We start from the raw sequence: 27,276 nt of genomic DNA on the forward strand, positions 1-27,276 counted from the left end.
ATCAGCTCCGCCAACCCAGGTCACCTTTCAGAGCCAGAAGACTATACCTGCCCCTTTGATGGTCGGGGGCATTTCCCTACCTGTTGCTCCTGCACCACCTACTTCGGGAGCAACAACCATCGGGGACATCCGTCCCCACTTCTAAGTCGGAGAAGTGTAAGTCGTCTTCGGCTTCTCTCCCTAGGAAGGGGTCCCTTGGGTCACTCCCTTTCCAGGTTTCTTCTAGTGGGAAAGACAACACCCGCCAGTGGCTGAAGAGCCCAAAAGCTGCTGGTCGTAGGGCTTCACGCTCATCCTCAGTCCTGGAGACTGAGCCAGTGAAGTCCTCCCAGCCAGGGAAACCCAAGCAGCAGCGAGAGAAATCCAAAAAGAAAACCCCTAAGACCAAGGAAATTGCGGTGGCACCCACACCATCGCCACCTAAAAGCTCTGTGGCTGAGGATGAGGTGAAGATTTTGGCATCCGCTTAGGACCTAGATATCGCCAGACCCTCAGACACAATGTATATAGACTGCTCAGGCAATAAATCGGTGGCAGAAGATTACTCTGAGGCTTAAACTGCCTCATTGAATGTTCCATGCGTTCCCAGTCTCACTATGTCATCCTCCAGTGGAACTGTGGCGTCTGTTTCCACCGCCTGGCTGAGTAATGGCAACTGTTAAGCTTTACACCTGCTATCTGCATTGCCCTCCAGGAAACCTGGTTCTCAGCAATGTGGACCCCTGCCCTCCGCAGCTGTAAGGGATATTACAGGAACCGTAGCGACTATAATCGAGTGTCAGGTGGAGTTTGCGTTTATGTCCTAAACTTGGTCTGTAGTGAACATGTGCCCCTTCAAACCCCTCTTGAAGCTGTGGCTGTTAGAATAAGGACGACGCAGGAAATAACTGTCTGCAATGTCTATCTTCCTCCAGATGGTGCAGTACCCCTGAATGTATTAGCTACACTGATTGATAAACTCCCTAAACCTTTCCTACTTCTGGGAGATTTTAATGCCCATAACCCCCTGTGGGGTGGTACCATGCATACTGGCCGAGGCAGAGATGTCGAAACTTTACTGTTGCAATCTGACCTCTGCCTCTTAAATACTGGGGCCGCTACACATTTCAGTTTGGCTCATGGTAGTTACACGACCATTGATTTATCAATTTGCAGCCCAGGGTTCTATCAATCTATCAACTGGAGAGCACATGGTGACCTGTGTGGTAGTGACCCCTTCCCCATCTTCCTGTCACTGCCCCAGCATCAGGCACACATACGCTTGCCCAAATGGGCTTTGAACAAGGCAGATTGGGAAATGGGAAACTTTTGCCTCTGCTGTCACCGCTGAATCTCCCCCACAAGGCAACATCGATGTGATTGTTGAGCAGGTGACTAGCGCAATTGTTTCTGCGGCAGAAAACGCGATCCCTCGCACTTTAGGGTGCCTGAGGCGTAAGGCAGTACCTTGGTGGTCGCCGCAAGTTGCTGAAGCAATTAAGGAGTGTCAGCAAGCTCTACAGCAGCATAAGTGGCACCCTTCCCTGGAGCACCTCACAGTCTTTAAATGGCTCCGTGCACGTGTTCACTACCTTATCAAACAATGGAAGAAGGGGTGTTGGGAGAGATAAGTCTCCATCATTGGGTGCCACACGTCACCTTCCCAAGTCTGGGCAAAGATCAAACGTCTTTTCGGGTACTAGGCCCCAACAGCTGTTCCCGGTGTTACCATAAATGGCAAGTTATTTACCGACGCAAATGCGATTGCTAAGCACTTTGCTCGAGCCTCTGCATTGGAGAAGTATCCCCCAGCCTTTCGTACACTCAAACAGCGGCTGGGAGGGAATGTCCTCTCATTCACTACACGCTGCAGTGAATCCTTTAATGCCCTATTTACAGAGAGGGAGCTCCTCATTTCCCTTGCATGTTGACCTGACACAGCTCCTGGGACTGATCGCATCCACAGCCAGGTGATTAAACATCTCTCATCTGACTACAAGCAACATCATCTTGTCATTTTCAACCGGATCTGGTGCAACGGCATCTTTCGATCGCAACAACGGAAGAGCACCATCATTCCAGTGCTCAAACCTGGTAAAAACCCACTCACCGACGTCTGTAAACTGCTGGAATGTATGGTATGTCGGCAGTTGGGTTGAGTCCTGGAGTCATGTGGTTTACTGGCTCCATGTCAGGGTGGCTTCCCCCAGGGTCGCTCTACCACTGATAATCTTGTGTCCATCGAGTCTGCCATCTGAACAGACTTTTCCAGACGGCAACACCTGATTGCCGTCTTTTTTGACTTAGGTAAAGCATACGACACAACTTGTCGACATCATATCCTTGCCACATTGTATGAGTGGAGTCTCTGGGGACCACTCCTAATTTTTATCCAAAACTTCTTGTCGCCCCATACTTTCTGTGTCCAAATTGGTGACTCCCATAGTTCCATCCATATCCAGGAGAATGGAGTCCCGCAGGACACTGTGTTGAGTGTGTCTCTATTTTTAGTGGCCATTAACGGTCTAGCAGCAGCTGTTGGGCCCTCCATCCCACCTTCTCTGTATGCAGATGACTTCTGTATTTCGTACTGCTGCTCCAGTACTGTTGTTGCTGAGCGTCGCCTCCAGGGAGCCATCTACAAGGCGCAGTCATGGGCTCTAGCCCACGCTTTCCAGCTTTCAGCCGCAAAGTTGTGTGTCATGCAGTTCTGTTGGTGTCGTACCATTCATCCGGAACCCGCAGTTTACCTAAATGACGATCCACTCACTGTAGTGGAGAGATATCAATTCCTAGGACTGGTTTTCGATGCTCGATTGACTTGGATCCCTCATCTCTGTCAGCTTAAGCAGGAGTGCTGGCAGCACCTCAGTGCCCTCTGTTGCCTGAGCAACACCAAATGGGGTGCAGATGGCTGTACGCTGCTGCAGCTCTACAGAGCCCTTGTCCAGTCCCGAATTGACTATGGGAGTGTGGTTTATGGTTTGGCAGCGTCTTCAGCATTGCATTCACTCGACCCTGTGCACCACTGTAGGGTTCGATTAACGACAGGAGCTTTCAGGACGAGTCCGGTGACCAGCGTACTGGTGGAGGCTGGTGTCCCTGCACTGCAGATCAGACTTGGGCAACTGCTCTCCAGTTGCGCAGCACACATTCATAATTCCCCTGAGCATCTGAATTACCATCTCTTTTTCTCGCCTGCAGCAGTCCATCTCCCGCATCGGCGGCCCAGATCGGGGCTAATGATTGCGGTTTGCGTGCGGTCCCTTCTCTCCGAACTGGAGCCCTTCCCTTTACCACCTCTACTTGCAGTCCGTTCACGTACGCCTCCATGGTGTATGCTTCGGCCGCAGCTTTGTCTGGACTTTTTGCATGGCCCTAAGGATTCTGTTAACCCCGCCGATCTCCACTGTCACTTTCTCTTGATTCTTGATGTGTTCCAGGGCTCTGAAGTGGTTTACACCGACGGCTCAATGGCTGATGGTCATGTAGGCTTCACATATGTTCATGGAGGACATATTGAGCGGCACTCCTTGCCGGTTGGCTGCAGTGTTTTCACTGCAGAGCTGGCGGCCATATCTCGTGCTCTTGAGTACATATGCTCATGCCCTGGCGAGTCATTTCTCCTGTGTACTGACTCATTGAGCAGCCTACAAGCTATCGACCAGTACTACCCCCACCATCCTTTGGTAGTGACCACCCAGGACTCCTTCTATGCCCTGGAACATTCCAGTTGTTACATGATTGTGTGGACCCCAGGCCATGTTGGAATCCCAGGAAATGAACTTGCCGACAGACTGGCCAAACAGGCGGCGCGGAAACTGCTTCTGGAGATAGGCATCTCCAAAGTTGACCTGCGTTCTGTCTTACACCGCAGGGTTTTCCGGCTTTGGGAGATGGAATGGCATAACAGCATGCATAACAATCTCAGTGTCATTAAGGAGACTGTGAATGTGTGGAAGTCTTACATGCAGGCCTCTCGCAGGGAATCAGTTGTCCTCTTCCGGCTTCGCATTGGCCAAACATGGCCCCGCAGTTAAAAGGAGCACACCATCAGACGCTGGCAATCATGGGGACTTTCTCACAATGAGCCAATCATCATCTTCCCAGTAAATGTCTACCAAATGTAAAAGGAATGAGACTAATGATTCAAAGAACCCCCCAATCCCCTAGCTGCACCATGGTTCCTCGTGGTTTCGTCACTGAAGATGGTCAGTCTTTCGCAATGGTAGATCCGTTTATTATTCAGAAAGGTGTTTATGCCATTGCTGGTTCTGTGAAATGCAGCTCTCGCTTATGGAATGGTATTTTGCTTTTGAAGACTACCTCTGATTCTAGAGTACAAAAAATGCTTGCTCTCCTGTTCTTGTCAAGGCCCATAGAACTCTGAATTCTTCATGCGGTGTTATTTACACTAGGCTGCTAGATGGTCTGACCGAGGCCGAAATCCAATCCTACCTCTCTGACCAGGGTGCCACTGCCGTCCATCGGGTAGATACCTCTTTAGTGCCCACCTGCATTCTTATTCTCACCTTTGATAGAGTGTAGTGCTTCCGTCCAAGATCAAAGCAGGCTATGAAATTATCACAGTCTGACCGTACATTCTGAACTTGATGCGCTGCTGCCAGTGCCATCATTTCAACCGCTCTAGAAAGTCTTGTCGACACCCAGCCAAATGTGTAACCTGTGGTAGGGATGTGCATGAGGGCGATTGTCCGGCGCCTCCTCCCCGCTGTGTCAACTGCAATGGCGGCCAAGCCGCCACCTCTCTGAATTGTCCCATGTATCTTAATGAGAGGGCTGTCCAGGAGGAGATCCTGGTAAAGAAAAAAGTGCCTTACCCAGTTGCTTGCAAGCTATTGTTTAGTCAAAAACCCTGCGATCTCCTGTCTGGCACTTATAGTTTTGTTTTTGTTACCTCTCGCTCCCTGAAGGACATGGCCACGCAGATGTGCGACCCCAGATTCAACTCTGATGTGAAATCACCCAGTGTCAAGGTAGCATTGCCATCCCCCCGTCCAGCTGTGCAACAAGCCATCAAACTCTCGCATCGAGGCGAAGCCACCAGCTACACAACTGGTGGGCCAGAAACGACTGGAATACTCCCGTGAAGACTTCCTACGTCCCTCCAGCCAAACAACACTTGAGTCTTCCTCTACTAACCAGAAAGGCTCAAAGAAGTCCAACAAAGGCAAACAGTCTTCTCCTCCTGGAGCACCCACTTTTCTTTCAGACTCCTTATGCACCTATTCTCATTTCGAACTATCCTTCTGCACTGCCCAGCTTGCCCATTGTCTTGAGTGGTCTGTTCTTTCTGACACTTACTAAAGTGACCATGCGCTATCCGTTTGCTGAATCCTACCCCACCTGCATGCCCACCCAACTGGCATCTTACTAAGGCTGACTGGTGGCTTAACTCCTTCTTGCCAATCTTCAAAGAAAAAGATTTCCTCAGTTGTGATGATCAGGTGGAATATGTCACAAACATTATCCTTGCTGTTGCAGAACATTCCATTCCTCGCATTTCCTCTTTATCACGCTGTGTCCCAGTGCATTTGCGGACTGAGGCAGAGCATTTTCCATTGACAAAACCATGTGTATGACTACCTGGTGGTGCAGTCGGTTTCTCTCACTATCTTCACATCTTGGGCCTGTTGCTCTTTCATTTGTTGAAACTCCGAAATTATTTGGGTGCATGCTCGATAGGACACACTCTTGGTCCTCCATACATCTTACCTGGCAGCCCACTGCACTCAGCCCCTCACTGTCCTGTGTGTCCTCAATGGTACTTCCTGGGGTGCAGATCAAACCACCGTCTGCTGTTTGTACTGGTCCCTTGTCCATTTGAGACTATACTAGGGGTGCTGTGTTTATGCGTCTGCACATCTGTCCCTCTAATTCCATCTCAACACTGTCCACCATCGAGGCATCCATTTGGCCACTGGCACCTTCTACACTAGCATGGTTGAGTCTGTATGTTGAAGCTGCAGAACTACCACTGCCCTACCGCCATGATTTTCTCCTCAATAGGTATATATGCCGTTTGTCTGCCATGTGTGGCCACCCATCCCATGCCTCCTTCTTCGATGATTCCTATGATTGCCAGTATGGGGCGCATCCCTTTTCTCTGATACCTCCCGGAGTCCGCTTTCTGCATGCGCTCCAGTGGCTTAACTACACACTCCTTGCGTCTTTCTCGGTGGATGTGAACACTTCACTACCTTGGCTTCGTGAAGCAGCCTGTGTTAACCTTGGCCTTCATTTGCTCCATAAGGACACTACTCCAGCCTCGCTCTATTGCCTTCAGTTTCATGACCTTCACATGGAACTTTGTGATAGTACTTTTGTGTACACTGATGGCTCTCAGATTGGCCATGGTGTCGGGTGTGCCTTCGTCATTGGCACTCGTGTCTTTCGTATTGGCTTCTGGCACACTGCTCAGTATTTACAGCTGAGCTCTTCACCTTTATCAAGCCACAGAGTACGTCTGGCAACAGACTTTTCAATTGTCCTCTGCTCACTCTGTCAGCACCCTTCAAAGTCTGTGCGCTGTACACTGTCCATCCCTTAGTGTAACGGGTCTAGGAAAACTATCACTTGCTCGCTCTTGGTCAACCCACTGTGTGATTATGTTGGTTCCTGGTCATGTCGGTCTGCCAGGAAACGAGGCTGCTGACACTGCTGCCAAGGCTGCAATCCTCGTACTTCAGCCCACTAGTTCCTATGTTCCCTCCAATGAGGTCTGTGTTGCCGTCTGTCAGGAGGTGGAGTCCCTTTGGCATTGTCATTGGTCCTTTCTTCACGGGAATAACCTCTGGATTATTAAGCCTCTCTCCCAGTGGCTTGGACGACTTCCTCTCGCCCCTCCTGCCAGGAGGAGGTCATTTTACCTAGGTTGCGTATTGGGCACTGCCTTTTTAGGCATGGTCTTTTGATAAATGGCACTCCTCCACCACTTTGTACACACTGTGTACAAGTTTTAACTGGCAGAATGCCCATTTTTTAATCATTTACTTTCCCGCTTGGGTTTGCCATATGAATTGTCAGCATTTTTAGCAACTGGCGTGCGGGCTGTCGATCGCATTGTACTGTTTATCCGTCAAAGCAGTATGATGGTCATTTAACTTTTAGTTTTGGACCTCCGTTTCTGTATGATGTCTTTCGTACCCCTTTCTCCACGTCCCTGCTTTTAGCTGTCTTCTTTCGTGTCATTTTTTAACTCCTCTCTGTCTTCGTGTTCTATAGTTTTGACTTGGGTGTGTATGACCTCAGTTGTTTTTGCACCCGAAAACAAAACAAAACAAAACAAAACAATCTCCCCCTGCTGGTCTGGGGGTTCGAATAGGCCCGAGGCATCCCTGCTTGTCGTAAGAGGTGACTAAAAGGAGTCTCATACTTATTGGCCCTAAAAGTTCAGGTCCTATTTTATAGTGTGACCTGCCACTTTCCAAATTCTACAGGAGTGCGGGCTGTATGGGGAAGGACGCTTTATGTGACGCACGAGTTATCCTTAGTGCCCTTAGATTCAATCTCCTGAACCTTTTGTCATGGCTTTGCATCCCCACCTGCAATTCAACTATTTGGGCGAGGACACTTTCCAGGGTATGTCATCTTCGTGCATTGTCTCCTGTCCTCTTTCGCCCCCCATGACAATATTGGATTTCTCTGCACCCAATATTCAGCATGGTAGCCAGTCCGTTGTGGTGGGGCCATCCTATATCCATTTGGTGGTAGCCCCCTGACAACACAGGGATCGCACTGCTGATGCCTGAGCTGTAAACTCTCCACATTTGCCAAGGAGTAGATGCCTGTCTTCCTGGGGCATCAGTACGTCTGGTAACGACCATCATGCCAGTTGATCTTTGCTGCGGCTGGGTGGCATCAGGGCGGATGACCTGCAATGAAGTGGACTAAGTCATCTCTTGCTGGTGACCGTACGACGCCAGCAGTCTCCAAGAAGGGCAAGATCGAGTACAATGCTAACAGATATGACCCTAAATCATTTCCCTCCTTCTCTATGCCGTGGGAGGAATGTAGGGCTACAGAAAGAAGAGAGGCATATTTGCATCGGTATTCAGTCTGTAGCAGAATGGACGGGGACTCCTTTCTACCTACAAAGCCTCAATTTGTTGTTGAACAGTTTGAGGATAAGTTTGAGGAAGTGATAGTGCTGTCCATGATTAGAAGCAGTGCAGTCTTGATTCAGACAGCATCCCCAGCCCAATCCCGGAAGTTTATCGCTTGTGACCAGCTGGGTAATATTCCTGTTTCTGTCACTCCCCATAAAAGCCTAAACATGGTCCAGGGGATTATTTTCCATCGCAACCTCCTCTTTCAGTCAGACGACGAGCTCTGCGCCCATTTACAGGGGACCCAAAGACAACAGGGTTGCTACCGGCGCCTTCATCTTGGCGTTTGAGGGAGATTCATTGCCTGAAAAGGTCAAGGTGATGGTTTACCACTGTGACGTTACACAATACCATCCTCTCCCTATGCGGTGTTTTAAGTGCTGGAAATTTGGGCACATACCTTCCTGCTGCACTTCCAATGCCCCATGTCGAGACTGTGGACGTCCACTGCATCCATAAAATTCCTGTGTGCCTCCACCCACTTGTACCAATTGCAGAGAGCAGCACTCCCTCTGCTTGCCAGACTACACAGTACAACAGAAGGAGTGGAAAATTGTGGGGTACAAGACCCTGGACCTGTTGACTTACCAAGAGGCTAAACATAAGTTTGAATGATTACACCCCATTTGGTTGACATCTACGTGTGCTGCAGCTACGTTACCATTGCCATCACAAGTACCAATCATACCACACTCGGTGCCACAAACAGTGGGCCCACTGGGCCTCCAGAATACTTCTGCCCCCTTGGTGGTAAGGGGTAAAGCTCCTTCCGTTGCTCCCAATGTACATACTTCGGGAGCAAAGGCCCCCTCCCCCCCCCCCCCCCCCCCCCCACATGCAGAGGACATTGGTCCCGTCCCCCAGTCAGAGAAGCCTCCTCTGGCTCCTCTCATGCGGAAGGTGTCCATTGTGACCCTCTCTTCCAAGGTCTCCACTAATGCCACAGCAGACACTTGCCAGTCGCTAAAGGAGCCAAAAGCTGCTGGACGAAGAGCTTCACGGTCTTCCTCTTCCTGAAGCTACTTCGGAGAAGTCCTCCCAGCAAGCACCTAAAGAGAAGCAAGAGGGCAAGTGAACAAAGAAGTCTGCTAAGAAAAAGGACCCTCCGGTGGCTCCAACACTCCCTACCAATTCTGCACCTTCGGATGAAATGGAGACCTCAGTGTCCCCTCAGGACACGGATCTCACTGATGCCTCATCCACAATAGGAAAGAATACAAATACTCAATCGGTGACAGCAGGTGACCCTGAGGCATAACCTGCCTCCTTGCATCCTTCCTGCCTTCCTAGCCTCACGATATCATCATCATCCTCCAGCGGAATTGTTGCGGTTTTTTCCACCACCTGGCTGAGCTATGGCAACAGTTAAGCTTTACACCTGATTTCTGCATTGCCCTCCAGGAAACCTGGTTCCTAGCAATGCGAACCCCTGCCTTTTGTGGCTATTAAAAGAACCATTGTGACTATAATAAAGTGTCAAGTGGAGTTTGTGTCTGTCCTGAACAAGGTATGCAGTAAACATGTGCCCCCTTCAAACCTTGCTTGAAGCTGTGGCTGTCAGGATAAGGACACTGCCGGAAATAGCTGTCTGCAACGTATATCTTCGTCCAGATGGTGCAGTACCCCTGAACGCGTTGGCTGCAGTGGTTGATCAACTCCTTAAACCTTTTGTACTTTGGGAAATTTTAATGCCCGTAACCCCTTGTGGGATGGCATTGTGCTTACTGGCTGAGGTCGATGTCGAAACTTTCCTGTTTCAATTCGACCTCTGCCTCTTAAATACTGAGGCCCCACTCATTTCAGTGTGGCTCATGGCACTTATTCGGCCATTGGTTTATCCCTCTGTAGCCTAGGACTTCTCCCATTTGTCCACTGGAGAGCCCACGATGACTTTTGTGGTAGTGAACACTTTCCCATCGTCCTGTCAATCCACCCGCACCATTCTCCCAAGACGGGCTTTAAGCAAGGCAGACTGTGAAGCTTTCACCCCTACTGTCACCTTTGAATCTCCCCCACACGGTACCATCATTGTGGTAGTTGAGCAGGTCACTAGAACGACCATTTCTGTGGCGGAAAGCACGATCCCTTGTTCTGTAGGGTGCCCCCAGCAAAAGTCAGTACCTTGGTGGTCACCAGATATAGCTGAGGCCATTAAAGAGTGTCAGTGAGCTCTACAGCGACATAAGCTGCACCCTTCCCTAGAGCACCTAATAGCTTTTAAACTGCTCTGTGCCCGCGTTCACCGGCTTATAAACAAATGGAAATGGGAATGTCAGGAGAGGTATGTCTCGATCATTGGTTGCCATACGTCACCTTCCCAAGTCTGGACGAAGATCAGACGTGTTTGTGGGTACCAGACCCCAACGTGTGTTACTGGCATTAATATCAATGGTGTGTTATCTATCGACACAAACGCAATAGCCGAGCACTTTGCTGAGCACTCCGTGTCGGAGAATTATCTCCCAGCCTTTCGCACCCTCAAGCGGTAGATGGCAAGGAAAGCCCTCTCGTTCACTGGACATCACAGTGAACCCTATAATGCTCCATTTACAGAATGGGAGCTCCTCAGCACCCTTGCACATTGCTCCGACACAGCTCCTGGGCCAGATCAGATCCACAGTCAGATGATCAAACATCTCTCGTCCGACTGCAAGTGACATCTCCTTGTCATCTTTAACCGGATCTGGTGTGGTGGTGTCTTTCCATCCCAATGGCAGGAGAGCACCATCATTCCAATGCTCAAACCCAGCAAATACCCACTTGATGTGTACAGCTATCGGCCCATAAGCCTCACCAGTGTTCTGTGTAAGCTCTTAGAGTGCATGGTAAGTCGGTGGTTGTGTTGGGTCCTGGAGTCACATTGCCTACTGGCTCCATGCCAGGCACTACATGACCTGGCAACATCATATCCTTGCAACATTATGTGAGTGGGGTATCTGGGGCCTACTCCCAATTTTTATCCAAAATTTCCTATTGTTCTGTACTTTCCATATCCCAGTTGGTGTCTCCCATACTTCCCCATATCCAGGAGAATGGGGTCCTGCAGGGCTCTGTATTGAGTGTATATATTTTTAGTGGTCTAGCAGCAGCTGTCAGGCCATCCGTCTCACCTTCTCTGTATGCAGACGACTTCTGCATTTTGTACTGCTCCTCCAGCACTAGTGTTCCTGAGTGGCACCTTCAGGGAGACATCCACAGGACGCAGTCATGGACTCAAGCCCACGGCTTCCAGTTTTCAGCCGTGAAATAGTGTGTCGTGCACTTCTGTTGGGATTGTACCATTCATCCGGAACCAGAACTTTACCTTAATGACGTACTGCTCACTGTAGTGGAGGCATACCGATTATTAGGACTGGTTTTCAGTGCCCGATTATGTGGCTTCCTTATCTTTGTTAGTGTAAGCGGAAGTGCTGGCAGCACCCCAATGCCCTCCGCTGCCTGAGCAACACCATCTGGGGTGCAGATTGATCTACACTGCTGCAGCTCTACACAGACTTTGTTCAATCCAGCCTTGGATATGGGAGTTTGTTTCATGGTTCGGCTGTGCCCTCAGCGTTGTGTTTACATGACCCAGTGCACCCCTCTGGCGTTAGACTGGCGACAGTAGCTTTTAGGACCAGTCCAGTGACCAACTTCTTGGTGGAGGCCAGAGTCCCTCCATTGGAGGTTAGGCATGCACAACTGCTCGCTGGTTACGTTATGCACATTTGTAGTTCTCCTGAGCATCCGAATTATTGTCTCCTTTTCCCAACCACGGCAGTTCATCTCCTACATTGGTGGCCCAACTCAGGTCTTACGATTGCGGTTCACATCCAATCTCTTTAGTCTAGAGTGGAGTCCTTGCCTTTACCACACTTACTTGAGGTCCATTCATGTACACCTCCATGGTGTACACCTAGGCCGCAACTTCGCCTGGACCTTTCGCATGGCCCTAAGGGCTCAGTTAACCCTGCGGCTCTCCGCTGTCACTTTCTCTTGATTCTTGACATGTACCAGGGCCATGAAATGGTTGACACCAACCTATAAGTGGCTGATGGTCACATTGGCTTTGTGTATTTTCATGGAGGACATATTGAACAGCACTCCTTGCCAGATGGGTGCAGTGCTTTCACTGCAGATTGGCGACCATTTCTTGTGCTCTTGAGCACGTCCACTCATACCCTAGCAATTTCTTGTCAGTACTGACTCCTTGAGCGGCCTACAAGCTATCGACCAGTACTACCCCTGCCAGCCATTGGTTGCGACTACCCAAGAGTCCCTCCGTGCCCTGGAACAGTCCAGTTGTTTCTTGGTGTTTGTGTGGACCCCAGGCCACGTTGGAATCACAGGAAATGAACTTGCCGACAGGCTGGCCAAACAAAATGGGCGCTATTGACCACTGTAGTTGTGTGCCCTAAAACCACAAAAAAAAAAAAAAAAAAAAAAAAAAAAAAAAAAAAAAAAAAAAAAAAAAAAAAAAATAAGACTGGCCAAACAGGCTACACAGGAACCGCTTCTGGAGATTGGCATCCCCGTAACTGACCTGCAATCATTATTACGCTGCTAGGTTTTTCAGCTTTGGGAGACTGAATGGTATAATCTCTGTATGCACAACAAACTGCGTGCCCTTAAGGAGACTACAAATGCATGGAAGACCTTCATTCGGGCCTCTCACAGGGAGGGAGTCTGTGGTTCTCTGCCAGCTCCCCATAGGCTGTATGTGGCTATCGCATGGCTACCTCCTCTGTCGCGAGGACCCATCTCGGTGTCACTGTGGCTCACAAGAGACTGTTGTCCACGTCTTGCTGGACTGCCCACTTTTAGCTGTTCTGCAATGGACTTGTAACCTTCCCAGCACTCTACCTTTGGTGTTGGGCAACAATGCCTCAACAGCAGATTTAGTTTTACATTTTATTCATGAGTGTGGGTTTTATCATTTGATCTAAGTTTTAGCACATGTCCTTTGTCCCTCTGTGTCCTTCATTCTGGTGCTTTTAGGGTGGAGGTTTTAATGTGTTGCAGAGTGACTGGCTTCTCCTTTTTATTCTCATGGTCAGCCCATCATGGTAATCTGCTCTTTTGTTTTGATCTCTTGTACATGTTTCTTGTCTCTCTCTCTCTCTCTCTCTCTCTCTCTCTCTCTCTCTCTCTCTCTCTTGTTTTCTTGTCCGATTTTGTCCATTTTAGTGTTTGTTGCCCCTCTGTCATTCTTGTAGTTTCTCCTTTCTTCCACCTGTGTTTTCTATTACTCCCACCTTAGTGGAATAATTTTATTCGGAATGAGGGACTGGTGACTTAGCAGTTTGGTCCCTGCCCTCCTCTTTTAAACAAACCAAAAAAAAAAAGAAAAATCAGTTTTTTAACATTTATTTATAAATGAAAACTGAGGGGTATTACCCCAATTTGATTTGTGCACCACTGCAAAGATGAGTGATATAGTTGTGTTTCAGTGGTGTTAAGAAACAGCTGAAATCACTAAAACAGAACAAAGCCCTAGGGTGCGATTGCATCCCTATTAGGTTCTGTACAAAATTTGTTGATGATTTAGCCCTTATTTTGACCGTAATCTATGTCTATACTATGCAAACCGCCGTGAGGTGCATGGCAGAGTGTATGTCCCATTGTACCAGTTATTAGGGTCTCTTCCTGTTCCACTCACGTATGAAGTGTGGGAAGAATTATTGTTTAAATGTCTCTTCGCATGCAACACTTATTGTAATCTTATTCTCATGATCCCTGTGTGAGCAGTAGGCTGGGGTTATGGTATATCCCTAGAGTAATCATTGAAAGCCAATTCTTGAAACTTTGTTAATAGACAAACTGCATGTAGTATCCTACAACTACAGGAGCAGTGTGTCACAGTTGGAATCAGTCAACTCATACAAATACCTAGATGTACGAGGGCGGTTCAGAAAGTAACCTCCGATTGGTCACAGTGCGGGTTGTGGAGGGAGTAGCGACGCCATCTGTGCGTTCACGCACTCAACAGGTCAGTCGGCATCAAGCCGTGGTCGAGTGAACGTCGTACCTGCGCTAGTTTAGTTTTTGTGGCAGTTTGAAATGTGTGCTGCAATAGAAAACCCCGCCAAATGTGAAGTGCGTGCTGTCATAAGGTTTTTTACAGCCAAAGGATATTCTGCAGCAGCTATTCATCGTGAGCTTTGTGCCGTGTACGGACCAAGAGTTATGAGTGAAGGAGTTGTCCGTGAATGGGTACGTTTATTTAAAAGTGGACGAGAAAACGTTCATGATGTAGAGAGGAGTGGTAGACCATCATTGGTGACTGACGAACTCATTCAGACAGTTGCAAAAGTTCGTGAAAATCGACGTTTCTCAATGTCGGAGTTGTCTACTGGTTTTCCACAGATTTCTAAGACTCTCTTGTACGAGATAGTGACAGCAAGATTGGGTTACCGTAAGTTCTGTGCACGATGGGTGCCCAAAATTCTTACCGACCACCACAAAACTCAAAGAATGGCCTCTGCATTAGACTTTCTGTCACGTTATGAGGACGAAGGAGAACCATTGTTAAACAGAATCGTGACCGGTGACGAAACCTGGATTAAGTACGTGAACCCTGAGACAAAAGAACAATCAAAGATGTGGGCACATTCAAATTCGCCTACCAAACCAAGAAAAGCCTCGCAAGATTTTTCTGCCAGAAAACTGATGGCAACGGTGTTTTGGGATGCCAAAGGGGTGTTGTTGGTTGAATTCATGGAACGTGGTACGACCATTAATCAAGACGTGTACTGTGAAACAATAAAAAAGTTACGACGGGCTATACAGAACAAACGCCGTGGTATGCTGACTTCCGGTATCGTTTTTTTGCATGATAACGCCCGTCCTCACTCTGCTCGCAGAACAACGGCCCTTCTTGAGTCCTTCAAGTGGGACGTTATCAACCATCCACCTTACAGCCCAGACCTGGCGTCAAGTGATTATCACCTCTTCATGCATTTGAAGAAATGGCTCGGGGTCACAGCGGTTTGATGACGACGAAGAGCTCAAAGATGCGGTCACAGGCTGGCTCCAGGCACAAGCGGGTGATTTTTATGCAGAAGGAATTTCAAAGCTTGTGAAGAGATACGATAAGTGCCTCAATCGCTATGGAGACTATGTAGAAAAATAGTGCAAAGATGTAGTTGTAAGATGTATATATTAAAATATTTTTATTTAACTTGGTGTATTTTTTTAAATCAACCGGAGGTTACTTTCTGAACGGCCCTCATAATACTTTCTGGGGGTTCAGTCACAGCTTAAGTAGATGCAGACTTCTGCTTTTCATTGGTAGAATACTAGAGAAATTCATTCAGTCTGTAAAGGAAAGTGCTTACAAATTACTCGTGTGACCAAGCTTACAACATTGCTCAAGTATGTGGGAGCCATAACAAATAGGACTAACAGGTAATATTGCAAATATATAAAGAAAGGCAATGTGAATGGTCTCAGGTTAGTCTGGCACATGAGAAAATGTCAGAGATACTGAAGAAATTGAAGTGGTGGACACCTTAAAATAGATGCAACTGTTCCTAAAAAGCCTACTTTCAAAGTATCAAGAACTGGTTCAGAATGACGACTCGAGGAATATACCACAACCCCCTATGTATTGCTCCCTTAGGGATAATTAGAATAATGTTAATTTAATTACAGCACACACAGAGGCATTTAAAGTATTCTCACACTCCATACATGAATGGAATGGAAAGAAGCCCTAATAACTGGTACAATAGGACTTAACTCCTGCCATGCACTTCACAGTGGTTTGCAGAGTATGGTTATAGATGTAGATTCAATAAAGACCAAGTGAGGTTGCACAGTGGTAAGCACACTGGACTCACATTCAGGATGACGACAGTTCAAACCCGCGTCCGGCCATCCTGATTTAGGTTTTTCGTGATTTCCCTAAATCACTTCAGGAAAATGCCAGGGTGTTTCGTTTGACAGGGCACAGCAGATTTCCTTCTCCATCCCTTCCTAAAGGTTCAATAAAGTATATTGGTGTTCAAACCAACCTTAAAGTTAGTTATGACTTTACTATTTTCATAGCTCTGGCTCTTTGCCTCGATGCCTCATATAAATGTTTTTGCTACTAAGATGCAGTGAGGTACTGCTTTGAATACTTTTAAACCACAGCTGATTTGGCCTTTAAATTTATAAAAGAGTGTGGCTCTTCTAATTATCAGGCTATACCAAAGCTATGGAATTAATATTATGCTTTTTCTTGGATTCTGCCCACTGTCCATCTTCTCTACCCCAGTCCTCCAAACGTCACCCCTATCCAATCCCCCCTCCCCCACCTTTTTCCAGTACCTCATACAAACATAATGTGAATTTTACATGTGGTATGGTGTTTTATACATGAAAAATGTGTTTCATTGGTGTTAAGTAATTGTCTTAAACAATATGAAAATGAAAAATGTGTTTCATTGGTGTTAAGTAATTGTCTTAAACAATATGAAAATGCATACGTAATTGGCCTCCTAATAATTACAGCTAGCTTCATTTTGCAGCTTATTTGATCTTCCCATGTATTGTAACTGTAAATAAAAATACAAACTTATGTACCATTGGTGATCCTCTGTTTGTTGTAAGAATGTTCTGAGTTTATAAAGACTGGTTGGTACAAACATTGTTAGTTTGTTACTATTTTACATGGCGCCTAGTTAGCTTGAGTTGGTATTTCTGTTATGTGAAAAGCTGTGTAAGACAATTCTGAAAGTGAGATAATCAAACTACAATTTATTTTTCAGAGGGATTGTCTCCAAATGACAAGGAAGACTATGAGCCCTGGCCAAATTACAGATTTACTGGTAAGTTACAATAATACCAGAGTGCCTTTTTTTGTGAAGTTTTGTTTGATTTATAATTAATCATCTCTGCTGTAAAATGTTCATACTTTTAAATTATAGAAATGTACAGGATGAGCACAAAGTCTTACCCTGATTATAAAAATTTATAACAGAATAACTGTTCGACATAAGTTACATTTGGTGCCGTTACATAGGTTACCGTTACTTAAAAAAAAAAACCATTTCTTTTGTCAGATAAGTTATGATATTATTATTTCTTTACTTTCTCAGACGTTAAGTTTGGTTAAAAATGGGACGTGACGCGGACCTTGATCAAGCGTCACTTCCTTTTAACTGTACGGTATATGTTATATTGCATTTAGGAACTTTCGGGTAATTGAACATGTATCAATAATTACGGATTTCTGTAATTGTATATATAAGTTTGGATGTAGCTGTATTGCATTAATGTACTGGTGGATACTGTGTGGTATGACTCCTGTAGTTGATAGTATGATTGGTATGATGTCAACTTTATTCTGATGCCACATGTCCTTGACTTCCTCAGCCAGTTGGATGTATTTTTCAATTTTTTCTCCTGTTTTCTTTTGTATATTTGTTGTATTGGGTATGGATATTTCGATTAGTTGTGTTAATTTCTTCTTTTTATTGGTGAGTATGATGTCAGGTTTGTTATGTGGTGTTGTTTTATCTGTTGTAATGGTTCTGTTCCAGTATAATTTGTATTCATCATTCTCCAGTACATTTTGTGGTGCATACTTGTATGTGGGAACGTGTTGTTTTATAAGTTTATGTTGTAAGGCAAGCTGTTGATGTATTATTTTTGCTACATTGTCATGTCTTCTGGGGTATTCTGTATTTGCTAGTATTGTACATCCACTTGTGATGTGATCTACTGTTTCTATTTGTTGTTTGCAAAGTCTGCATTTATCTGTTGTGGTATTGGGATCTTTAATAATATGCTTGCTGTAATATCTGGTGTTTATTGTTTGATCCTGTATTGCAATCATGAATCCTTCCGTCTCACTGTATATATTGCCTTTTCTTAGCCATGTGTTGGATGCATCTTGATCGATGTGTGGCTGTGTTAGATGATACGGGTGCTTGCCATGCAGTGTTTTCTTTTTCCAATTTACTTTCTTCGTATCTGCTGATGTTACATGATCTAAAGGGTTGTAAAGGTGGTTATGAAATTGCAGTGGTGTAGCCGATGTATTTATATGAGTGATTGCCTTGTGTATTTTGCTAGTTTCTGCTCGTTCTAGAAAGAATTTTCTTAAATTGTCTACCTGTCCATAATGTAGGTTTTTTATGTCGATGAATCCCCTTCCTCCTTCCTTTCTGCTTAATGTGAATCTTTCTGTTGCTGAATGTATGTGATGTATTCTATATTTGTGGCATTGTGAACGTGTAAGTGTATTGAGTGCTTCTAGGTCTGTGTTACTCCATTTCACTACTCCAAATGAGTAGGTCAATATTGGTATAGCGTAAGTATTTATAGCTTTTGTCTTGTTTCTTGCTGTCAATTCTGTTTTCAGTATTTTTGTTAGCCTTTGTCTATATTTTTCTTTTAGTTCTTCTTTAATATTTGTATTATCTATTCCTATTTTTTGTCTGTATCCTAGATATTTATAGGCATCTGTTTTTTCCATCGCTTCTGTGGAGTCACTGTGGTTATTCAATATGTAATCTTCTTGTTTAGTGTGTTTTCCCTTGACTATGCTATTTTTCTTACATTTGTCTGTTCCAAAAGCCATATTTATATTATTGCTGAATACTTCTGTTATCTTTAGTAATTGGTTGAGTTGTTGATTGGTTGCTGCCAGTAGTTTTAGATCATCCATGTATAGCAAATGTGTGATTTTGTGTGGGTATGTTCCAGTAATATTGTATCCATAATTTGTACTATGTAGCATGTTGGATAGTGGGTTCAGAGCAAGGCAGAACCAGAAACGACTTAATGAGTCTCCTTGGTATATTCCACGCTTAATCTGTATTGGCTGTGATGTGATATTATTTGAACTTGATTGGATATTAAGTGTGGTTTTCCAATTTTTCATTACTATGTTTAGGAACTGTACCAATTTAGGAACTACTTGGTATATTTCCAATGTTTGTAGTAACCATGAGTGGGGTACACTATGAAAAGCTTTTCGGTAATCAATGTATGCGTAGTGAAGCGACTTTTGTTTAGTTTTAGCTTGATACGTCACCTCTGCATATATTATCAGTTGCTCTTTACATCCTCATGCTCCTTTGCAACAGCCATTTTGTTCTTCATTTATAATTTTGTTCTGTGTTGTATGTGTCATTAATTTCTGTGTAATGACTGAAGTTAATATTTTGTATATTGTTGGTAGGCATGTTATGGGGCGATATTTAGCTGGGTTTGCTGTGTCTGCTTGATCTTTAGGTTTCAGATAAGTTATTCCATGCGTAAGTGTATCAGGGAATGTGTATGGGTCTGCAATGTAACTGTTAAATAATTTAGTTAGATGTGAATGTGTTGAGGTGAACTTCTTTAGCCAGAAGTTTGCTATTTTATCTTTTCCAGGGGCTTTCCAATTGTGAGTAGAATTAATTGCTTGGGTGACTTCATGTTGCAAAATTATCACTTCAGGCATTTGTGGTATCATCTTGTATGTGTGTGTTTCTGCTTGTATCCATCGTGCATGTTCGTTATGTTGTACCGGGTTTGACCATGTGTCGTTCCAGAAGTGTTCCATGTCTGTTATGTTTGGTGGATTGTCTATTTTAATGTGTATGTTATCTATTGTCTGGTAAAATTTCTTTTGGTTTGTGTTGAATATTTGGTTTTGTTTCCTTCTATTTTCACTTTTATGGTATCTTGTAAGTCATTTGGCCAATGCTTGTAATTTCTGCTTCTTTTCATCTAATTGCTCTATCGCTTCTTGTGAGGTTTTACCTAACCTTTTTCGTTTTTTGTCTGATATTTAATTTCTTATAAATTGTGTTAGCTGTCCGATGTCTTTTCTCAGTTTTTCTATTCTGATCTGTAGCCTGTGTTGCCATGATGGTTTTGTGGGTTTCTTCTGTGTGTTGGTTGGTTCTGATCTCTGCCTAGTGTGTATATTTAGTGTAGTGAGTGCTCCTATATAAACCAGTAGTTGTAACTCTTCCATAGTTGTGTTTTCATTTATTTTGTTGTGTATGATTGTGTTGATAGTTTTTATTGTTGTTTCGACTTGTGGGTTATTTGGCGGTCTATGCAAGAATGGTCTAATGTCTGTATTTGTGTCTTTGTATTCTATATATGTCAGCTGAAATTTTTCTTCTATATCTAACGTGTGTCACTTCGTGTTCTATTTGTGCCTGTTCTGGTGGCAGTCTTAAGATTTCGTTTTCCTCTGATTGTTTATTTGATGTGTGTTCTTTGTTTGTTTGCTCTGGGATGTTTGAGTCCATTACTGTATTTTCTTCTTCTTCTTCTGATTGCACATTATTTTCTTCCAGTATTTGTTGTACTTGTTGTTTGATGTTTTCTAATTTTTACTGGGGTATCCTGTTATTTCTGATTATTACTCGTATCTGATCAGCTAGTCATTGTTCTGTTAAAAATTTTAATTCTGGGTATCTGGTAATAAATGTTGTGTATACTTGTGATCTGTATCCAGTTGTGTTGGTTAAAGCGTCGTCCCCGACCATGACAGCGCTTGTCCGAGGCTTCATTAGTTTTGTACTGAACCAACTAATCACACTAAAAGGGGGGTTAGCCCTATTAGTGGTTTGTTCTTTTTGTTGCCTTTTACGACTGGCAGAACATACCGGAGGCCTATTCTTTCCCCGGGCCTCCACGGGGTTTATTATTATTATTTCTTTACTTTCTCAGACGTTAAGTCTGGTTAAAAATGGGACGTGACGCGGACCTTGATCAAGCGTCACTTCCTTTTAACTTTTAACTTCCTTTTAACTTTTATTATTATTATTATTATTATTATTATTTTCTTGTAGTAGTTTTGAGGCCAAACTGCTGGCTCAGAACCATCACTACCAAAACCTAATTTACAAAGAAAGGAGATATCTGACTTGATTCCTCCACCCATTGTGACGTATAGATCACATCAAGGAGAACTTTCAGGGATGTGGAGTAAGTTAAAGTATAATTTAACAAAACTAAATGAGCTAATCATGAAAAGTCATAAAACTTGGCTGTTCCACTGACTGTTACTTATTTTTGCCAGCAATTTAAAATAGTAAAGTTAAAGAATGCTCAATTAGAAAAAAAGTCAGGATTGCAGAATATCTCATTTATCAAATTGGCACTTTTAAATGGCCATCTTCAGACTAAGAACACCATTTTCCTAGAGTTAGTGACATAGTGAACAGCTGGATATGGTCACAATAACTGCAGCCACGGTTGTGACCATACACAGCTGTTCACAGTGCCGCCAGATCCAAGCAAATGGTGCTCATAATCTGATGATGGTCTTTTAAATGTGCTAAAACCAGTCATTTTAATAGATGAGGTAATCTGTGAGCTTGGCTGTTTTTTTTTTTAATGATCAAGAACAGATCGCTGCTACCCCCTTACCATGTTGGTAAAAATTATGAAATAAAGCTGTTACGAAGAAGAAGAAGAAGAAGAAGGAGAGGTGGGGGGGGGGGGGGGGTCGGGGAGAGAGATTGGGGAGGGGAGGGGAGTCACTACTTCCTCAGGTACGTCTCATGTTGGGAACTTAATATTTGCTCCATACAGTGGTATTTTTCAGAGAAAATAGTTAATGACATGTGTAAGAGACGCTTGTTAACAGTGCAACACTGCCTGTCGGCTAGTTCCACTGTGAAAACAGCTATTTGCCATGTAGCTAACACATGGTTTCAATCTTTGAATCTTTCATATGGATTGGTAGGGAGTCTTTGTTTCTTGCTTTGCATCCTGGGAGCTTGTTAAATCCGCTCTAAACACGAGATGTGGTGACAAACATACACAAAAATTATTTTTTTATCTTGTATTTCCCTTGTGCCAATCACAGTTTAGCAAAAGTCATTAAGAAGTAAATGTATAGGCACAGTGTGAGAATTCAAAGGTCCTTAAAAAGACCTCTATAAGATAGGTGGTTACCTACTTTATACAACAGTATTACAGTTCCCTTCTGCTGAGTAAATACTAAGTTTACTTTATATGCACTTCGACAGACGATAATTCCATAAGACAACTGTGCGTGGAAATATGCAAAATAAGCTTATCTTTTTTGTCTTTAAATCAACACAATAAGGGAAATTTAAGGATGAATTGTGCTAAACTGAAAATCTTCCTTAGTTTGTGTCTACTCCATTTTAACTTGGTATCCAACTGGACTGTAAGGATGTGTACACACATTGTTTCGTTTAGTGTATCACCATTAATGCCTACCTGTGATGCTAGCAGATGTTTCCCCTTTTTTGGAATTGTACAATGAGTCTTTATTAGATTGTGACTGCTTACTGTGATTAGATTCTAGTTCTGTGCATCTGAGCTACAGTACGTAAGGTTTTGTTTTAGCTCTTGATAAGTATGTTTAGTTATTAGAAGGTAATTATGTAGATCAAGAACAAGAGTGAACCCATATCACTCCTTGTGTGGCTTCACATTTTGTGTTCCCCCAAGCTGAGTTGGTTTCATTCATGTTGCAAATTCCATTAGAGCACAGCATGCATCAGTGGCAGCAACAAACATTTTTCATCACATCAAGGCGTCTTGTGGAGTTGGCATTCACATCCAAAGCTGTAACCAATGATGGATTGCAACCCATTTATAGGTGGAGAACCAATGTTACATTTTTAGCAACTGGCAACAGGTTGACTTGCTAATATGGTTTGGAATGACAGCATGGAGTATTTAGTTGCGGTAGTGTTAAATGCATCCACACTGTCTCAAAATTGCATATTGACAAGTTCCTCAGTGCATATGATTAACCATACAATGGAATTATATGAAAAAAGATGTTGTGTGAAGACATACCACTTTCATAAAGTTATTTTCTTTACTACACATTCTTTCTCATATTTCATTACTAATGTTTTCTTGTATTACTGGTAATAGATTTGAAGAATTACATCACGTTAACCCTCTATTGTATGACTTTTCTTTTTTTTTTTTAGGAAACACTGTCAATAAAGAACATTTGGGGGTAGGGTCTGACACACAAAACACTGTGTGATAGGTTGAACATAGAAATTTTGATGTAATTTTGATTTATTCAATATTTTATGTTTGTTGCCGTATGGCAACACCATGTGATTGTCAACACACTTCCCAGAAGACTCGCAACACTTTTATTTACATACTTGTATAAAATGATTTAGGAAAGATACACAGATGTGCTTCTACATACATTTATGAATAGTTTTAGTTGAAAAACTGTTACTTTTCTGTTTTCATAAAATATTTTGTCATATTATTCAATAATTAGATACCTCATTTCATCGCTCATTGTGAAATTTTAAAAAATAGTTTTTATTTGCAGTGAAACATAAATGCGCTTTGCATTTAAAAACACATCACTCTCCCATTCCATTGCATGATGGAACTTTGCACCTTCCTTTGAGATCCATAATAGGCACATGTCCTGTGCCATCTAGCCGCCTTTCTTTTTCAGGCAGTGCAGCTGTTGGTCCTTTCTTATTTTTGCCATGTAGGCTCTCTTGATGGAATTACTTCTAGGTCTTCCTTCCTTGCTTTCTTGCCTCACTTTTTCCCTGGAACAACAAACCTCTATCTATGGCCTTCTTGAACTCTGCTAAAGCAAGCACGCTTTTCCAATGCATTCCACTTGATAGTTCATCTCTTCTGTAAAGAAACCAAGTTCTCTACCATCAGGTCTAGAAAATGAAAAAAATATTCTGTGATACAATTTTTTTGGAACATATCTGGGTCCTATACAATGCTAGAACAGAATCCACAAGATCTACATCTCCCATGAACTGATCATACTCTACTACTGCCCTGGGGCAAGGCACCTTGACTGATTTCAGCTACATGTCAAATCTTTCTACTTCAGTCATTGGATTTGCTCCCACAAAATTGCTGAGTAATGTCACAAATCTGTTGTCATGCCACTTTACAGCAGATTTACAGCAGAATACTGCATATTTCCCATGGAACACTTTCATCTGTTGCACCTCTTCCAGATCTGTTCATTTTCTTGTCAGAGTCGAAAACACATCCTTTTAAGTGATTGGAACAAACAGTGCCTAGGCTGTAGATTCCTCTTTCTTCCAGTTTCATTTGCAGACCTATAACTACAGAACCAGTTGTCAAAAAAATATTTTACAATTTTTGTTCTCAGGTATTACACTAGCTAGCCTTAGCATATCATTTCCACTGGCTCCTATATCAGGAAGATGTTCATTTTGATTAGTTATGTCAGTATACAGTTCAAAGTTGTGTACTAAACCATTCACATTAGATAGCACAAACATTTTGTAGCTTCTTCTTCTTCTCCTCCTCCTCCTCCTCCTCCTCCTCCTCCCCCCCCCCCTCCCCCCCTGAATGACGCCCTCTGAAGGATATAATCTGCTCATCGAGACCAAATTTTTGTAGCTTCGGTAGCACTTTACCTTTAGAAACAGTATGGCCAATAAGGCTTTTGATTTTGTATATAGGATCATACCCTGGCTCTCCTTTGGGTATTGTTCTCAAATTGTCAGCAAAATGTATGTTAATTTTTATTTGTTCAAAGCAATTTATTTACATTCTATCAGCTACAATGGGAACTCAAGTCACAGGATTCCAGTAATGACTAGTAGAAGTGTTCAACCAACCGAGTTATCCAAGTGTGACTCACAACCCATTCTCACAACTTTACTTCTGTCAGTACTTCGTCTCCTACTTTCCAAACTTCACATTAGCTCTCTCGCGAAATAGAAATACTATTGGCACAACTTAAAAGTATGGAAATGCCTTGATCGCACAATTCTTTATTAAGTGTTACACATTTCAAATTTTCATCATCAGACAGAATATTTAGGTCAAACTTTAGTAACAGGCCCGTGAAGTTGAACTCCTCTCATATAGGCCTATTTGAATGTGCTTTGTCTATTTGAAGGTAACCAGTGCCCAAACATAACATTTAATAAAGAATTGTATGATTTGAATGGCCACCTGCCTATACCATGGATGTAGTTCTACATCAAGTAAAAGAAAAACTATTCATTAGTTAGGTGGGTGGCATATTTCATGGTAAAATATTTGCATAATACAGGCTCAACCTCACTTCACTAGTGATGTATATGTTGTAAATATCCCTGTAACTCACTGCATTCAATCTTACACCGTGATAAACTTTACAGACAAAAACCGCACATCAGGTACCGTGCCAGCAGCTTCAGACATGACTGTAACACAAACTAATTGTGCTTTTAATGACGATGTAAATGATGTTGTTGTGAGCTTTGTTATTGTAGAGGTGATTTGCTAATTACTTCTTTACTTGACCCAGCCCACCATTACATTACTTTTTCCTTTGGTTTTAGTGTGTTATGATTAAGGTGAGCATCTAAAACATGCTCATGTTAAGTTGTGATGCATTTGACTTAATTGCAGATCACTGGTGTTGACTATCAGCAAATGAGAGTGTAGAATTACTGTGTTGATTACTCTACAATCTCTGTACGATTCCCTCGAATATCTCCAAAGATGGGCTTTTAAACAAGGCAGACTGGGAAGCTTTAACCTCTGCCTCTCACCGTTGAATATCCCCCACATGGTACCATCGATGTGGTGGTTGAGCAGGTCACTAGAACATTCGTTTCTGCTGTGGAAAACATGATACCTTATTCTTTAGGGTGCCTCTGGCAAAAGTCAGTACCTTGGTGGTCACTGTAAATCACTGAGGCCATTAAAGAGTGTCGGTGAGCTCTACAGAAACGCAAGCAACACCCTTCCCGTGAGCAACTAATAACTTTTAAACAGCTCCATGCCCGCATTAACCAGCTTATAAACAGAGACAGAAACAGGAATGCTGTAAGAGGTAAATCTCGACCATTGGGTGCCATACGTCACCTTCCCAAGTCTGGATGAAGACCAGATGTGTTTGTGGGTACCAGACCCAGACAGGTGTCACTGGCATTAACATCGATCGTGTGTTATCTATCGATGCAAATGCAATTGTCGAGCACTTTGCTGAGCACTGTGCTTGAGCCTCCGTGTCGGAGAATTATCTCCCAGCCTTTCGCACCCTCAAACGGTGGATGGCAAGGAAAGCCCTCTCGTTCACTGGACATCACAGTGAACCCTATAATGCTCCATTTACAGTGTGGGAGCTCCTCAGCACCCTTGCACATTGTTCCGACACAGCTCCTGGGCCAGATCAGATCCACAGTCAGATGATCAAACATCTCTCGTCCGACTGCAAGTGACATCTCCTCGTCATCTTTAACCAGATCTGGTGTGATGTGCTGTCTTTCCATCACAATGGCGGGAGAGCACCATCATTCCAATGCTCAAACCCAGCAAATACCCACTCCATGCCGAGCACGACATGACCTGGCAACATCATATCCTTGCAAGATTGTGTGAGTGGGGTATCTGGGGCCCACTCCCAATTTTCATCCAAAACTTCCTATTGCTCCATACTTTCTGTATCCCAGTTGGTGTCTCTCATACTTCCCCCATATCCAGGAGAATGGGGTCCCGCAGGGCTTTGTATTGAGTGTATCTATTTTTAGTGGTCTAGCAGCAGCTGTCAGGCCGTCCATCTCACCTTCTCTGTATGCAGACAACTTCTGCGTTTCGTACTGCTCCTCCAGTACTGGTGTTCCTGAGTTGCTCTTCAGGGAGACATCCACAAGGCGCAGTCATGGACTCCTATCCCACGGTTTTCAGCTCTGAAGTCATGTGTCATTTACTTCCATGCCGTTCATCCGGAACCAGAATGTTACCTTGATGACGATACACTTACGGTAGTGGAGACATATCGATTCTTAGGTCTGGTTTTCGATGCCCGATTGATGTGGCTTTCTCATCTTTGTCAGCTGATGCAGAAGTGCTGGCAGTACCTCAATGCCCTCTGCTGCCTGAGCAACACCAACTGGGGTGCAGATTGCTCTCCGCTGCTGCAGCGGGATGGGTATTGTACCATCAGTATTTTGGTCCTATCTTTCTGACCTCCCCCCCCCCCCCCCCCCTCCCCTTCCACCCCCTTCTAAACCAACCAACAATCTTTGACATAATCTGTAGGACATTTCAGACTTTGTGGGATGGCCTCAATGATCAATTCCTTCCAAAACTATAAAGATCTCAAACTATGTTGCAACATTCAGCAGTAAACCCGTAATGACATATGTATTTGCCACATGTATTTGGTACTGAGGAGGCTTTCCTGCAGACTCCAAAAATCACGTAGCCATAGGCTGGCCAATTGAAGGATTGGTCA

At 43.9% G+C, this 27,276-nt stretch overlaps 1 protein-coding gene across 1 annotated transcript in view; it reads left to right on the forward strand.

Annotated features, from left to right (window-relative positions):
* LOC126472480 (methionine aminopeptidase 1) overlaps positions 1–27,276 on the forward strand; it is a 118,205-nt gene that overhangs the window by 6,214 nt on the left and 84,715 nt on the right. Inside the window, exon 3 of the mRNA XM_050099937.1 lies at positions 16,841–16,900. Within this exon, the coding sequence (XP_049955894.1) occupies positions 16,841–16,900 (60 nt within the window). The remainder of the gene's footprint in view (positions 1–16,840; positions 16,901–27,276) is intronic.

Source organism: Schistocerca serialis, chromosome 1 (assembly GCF_023864345.2).
Source record: "Schistocerca serialis cubense isolate TAMUIC-IGC-003099 chromosome 1, iqSchSeri2.2, whole genome shotgun sequence".
Lineage (NCBI taxonomy): Eukaryota > Metazoa > Arthropoda > Insecta > Orthoptera > Acrididae > Schistocerca > Schistocerca serialis.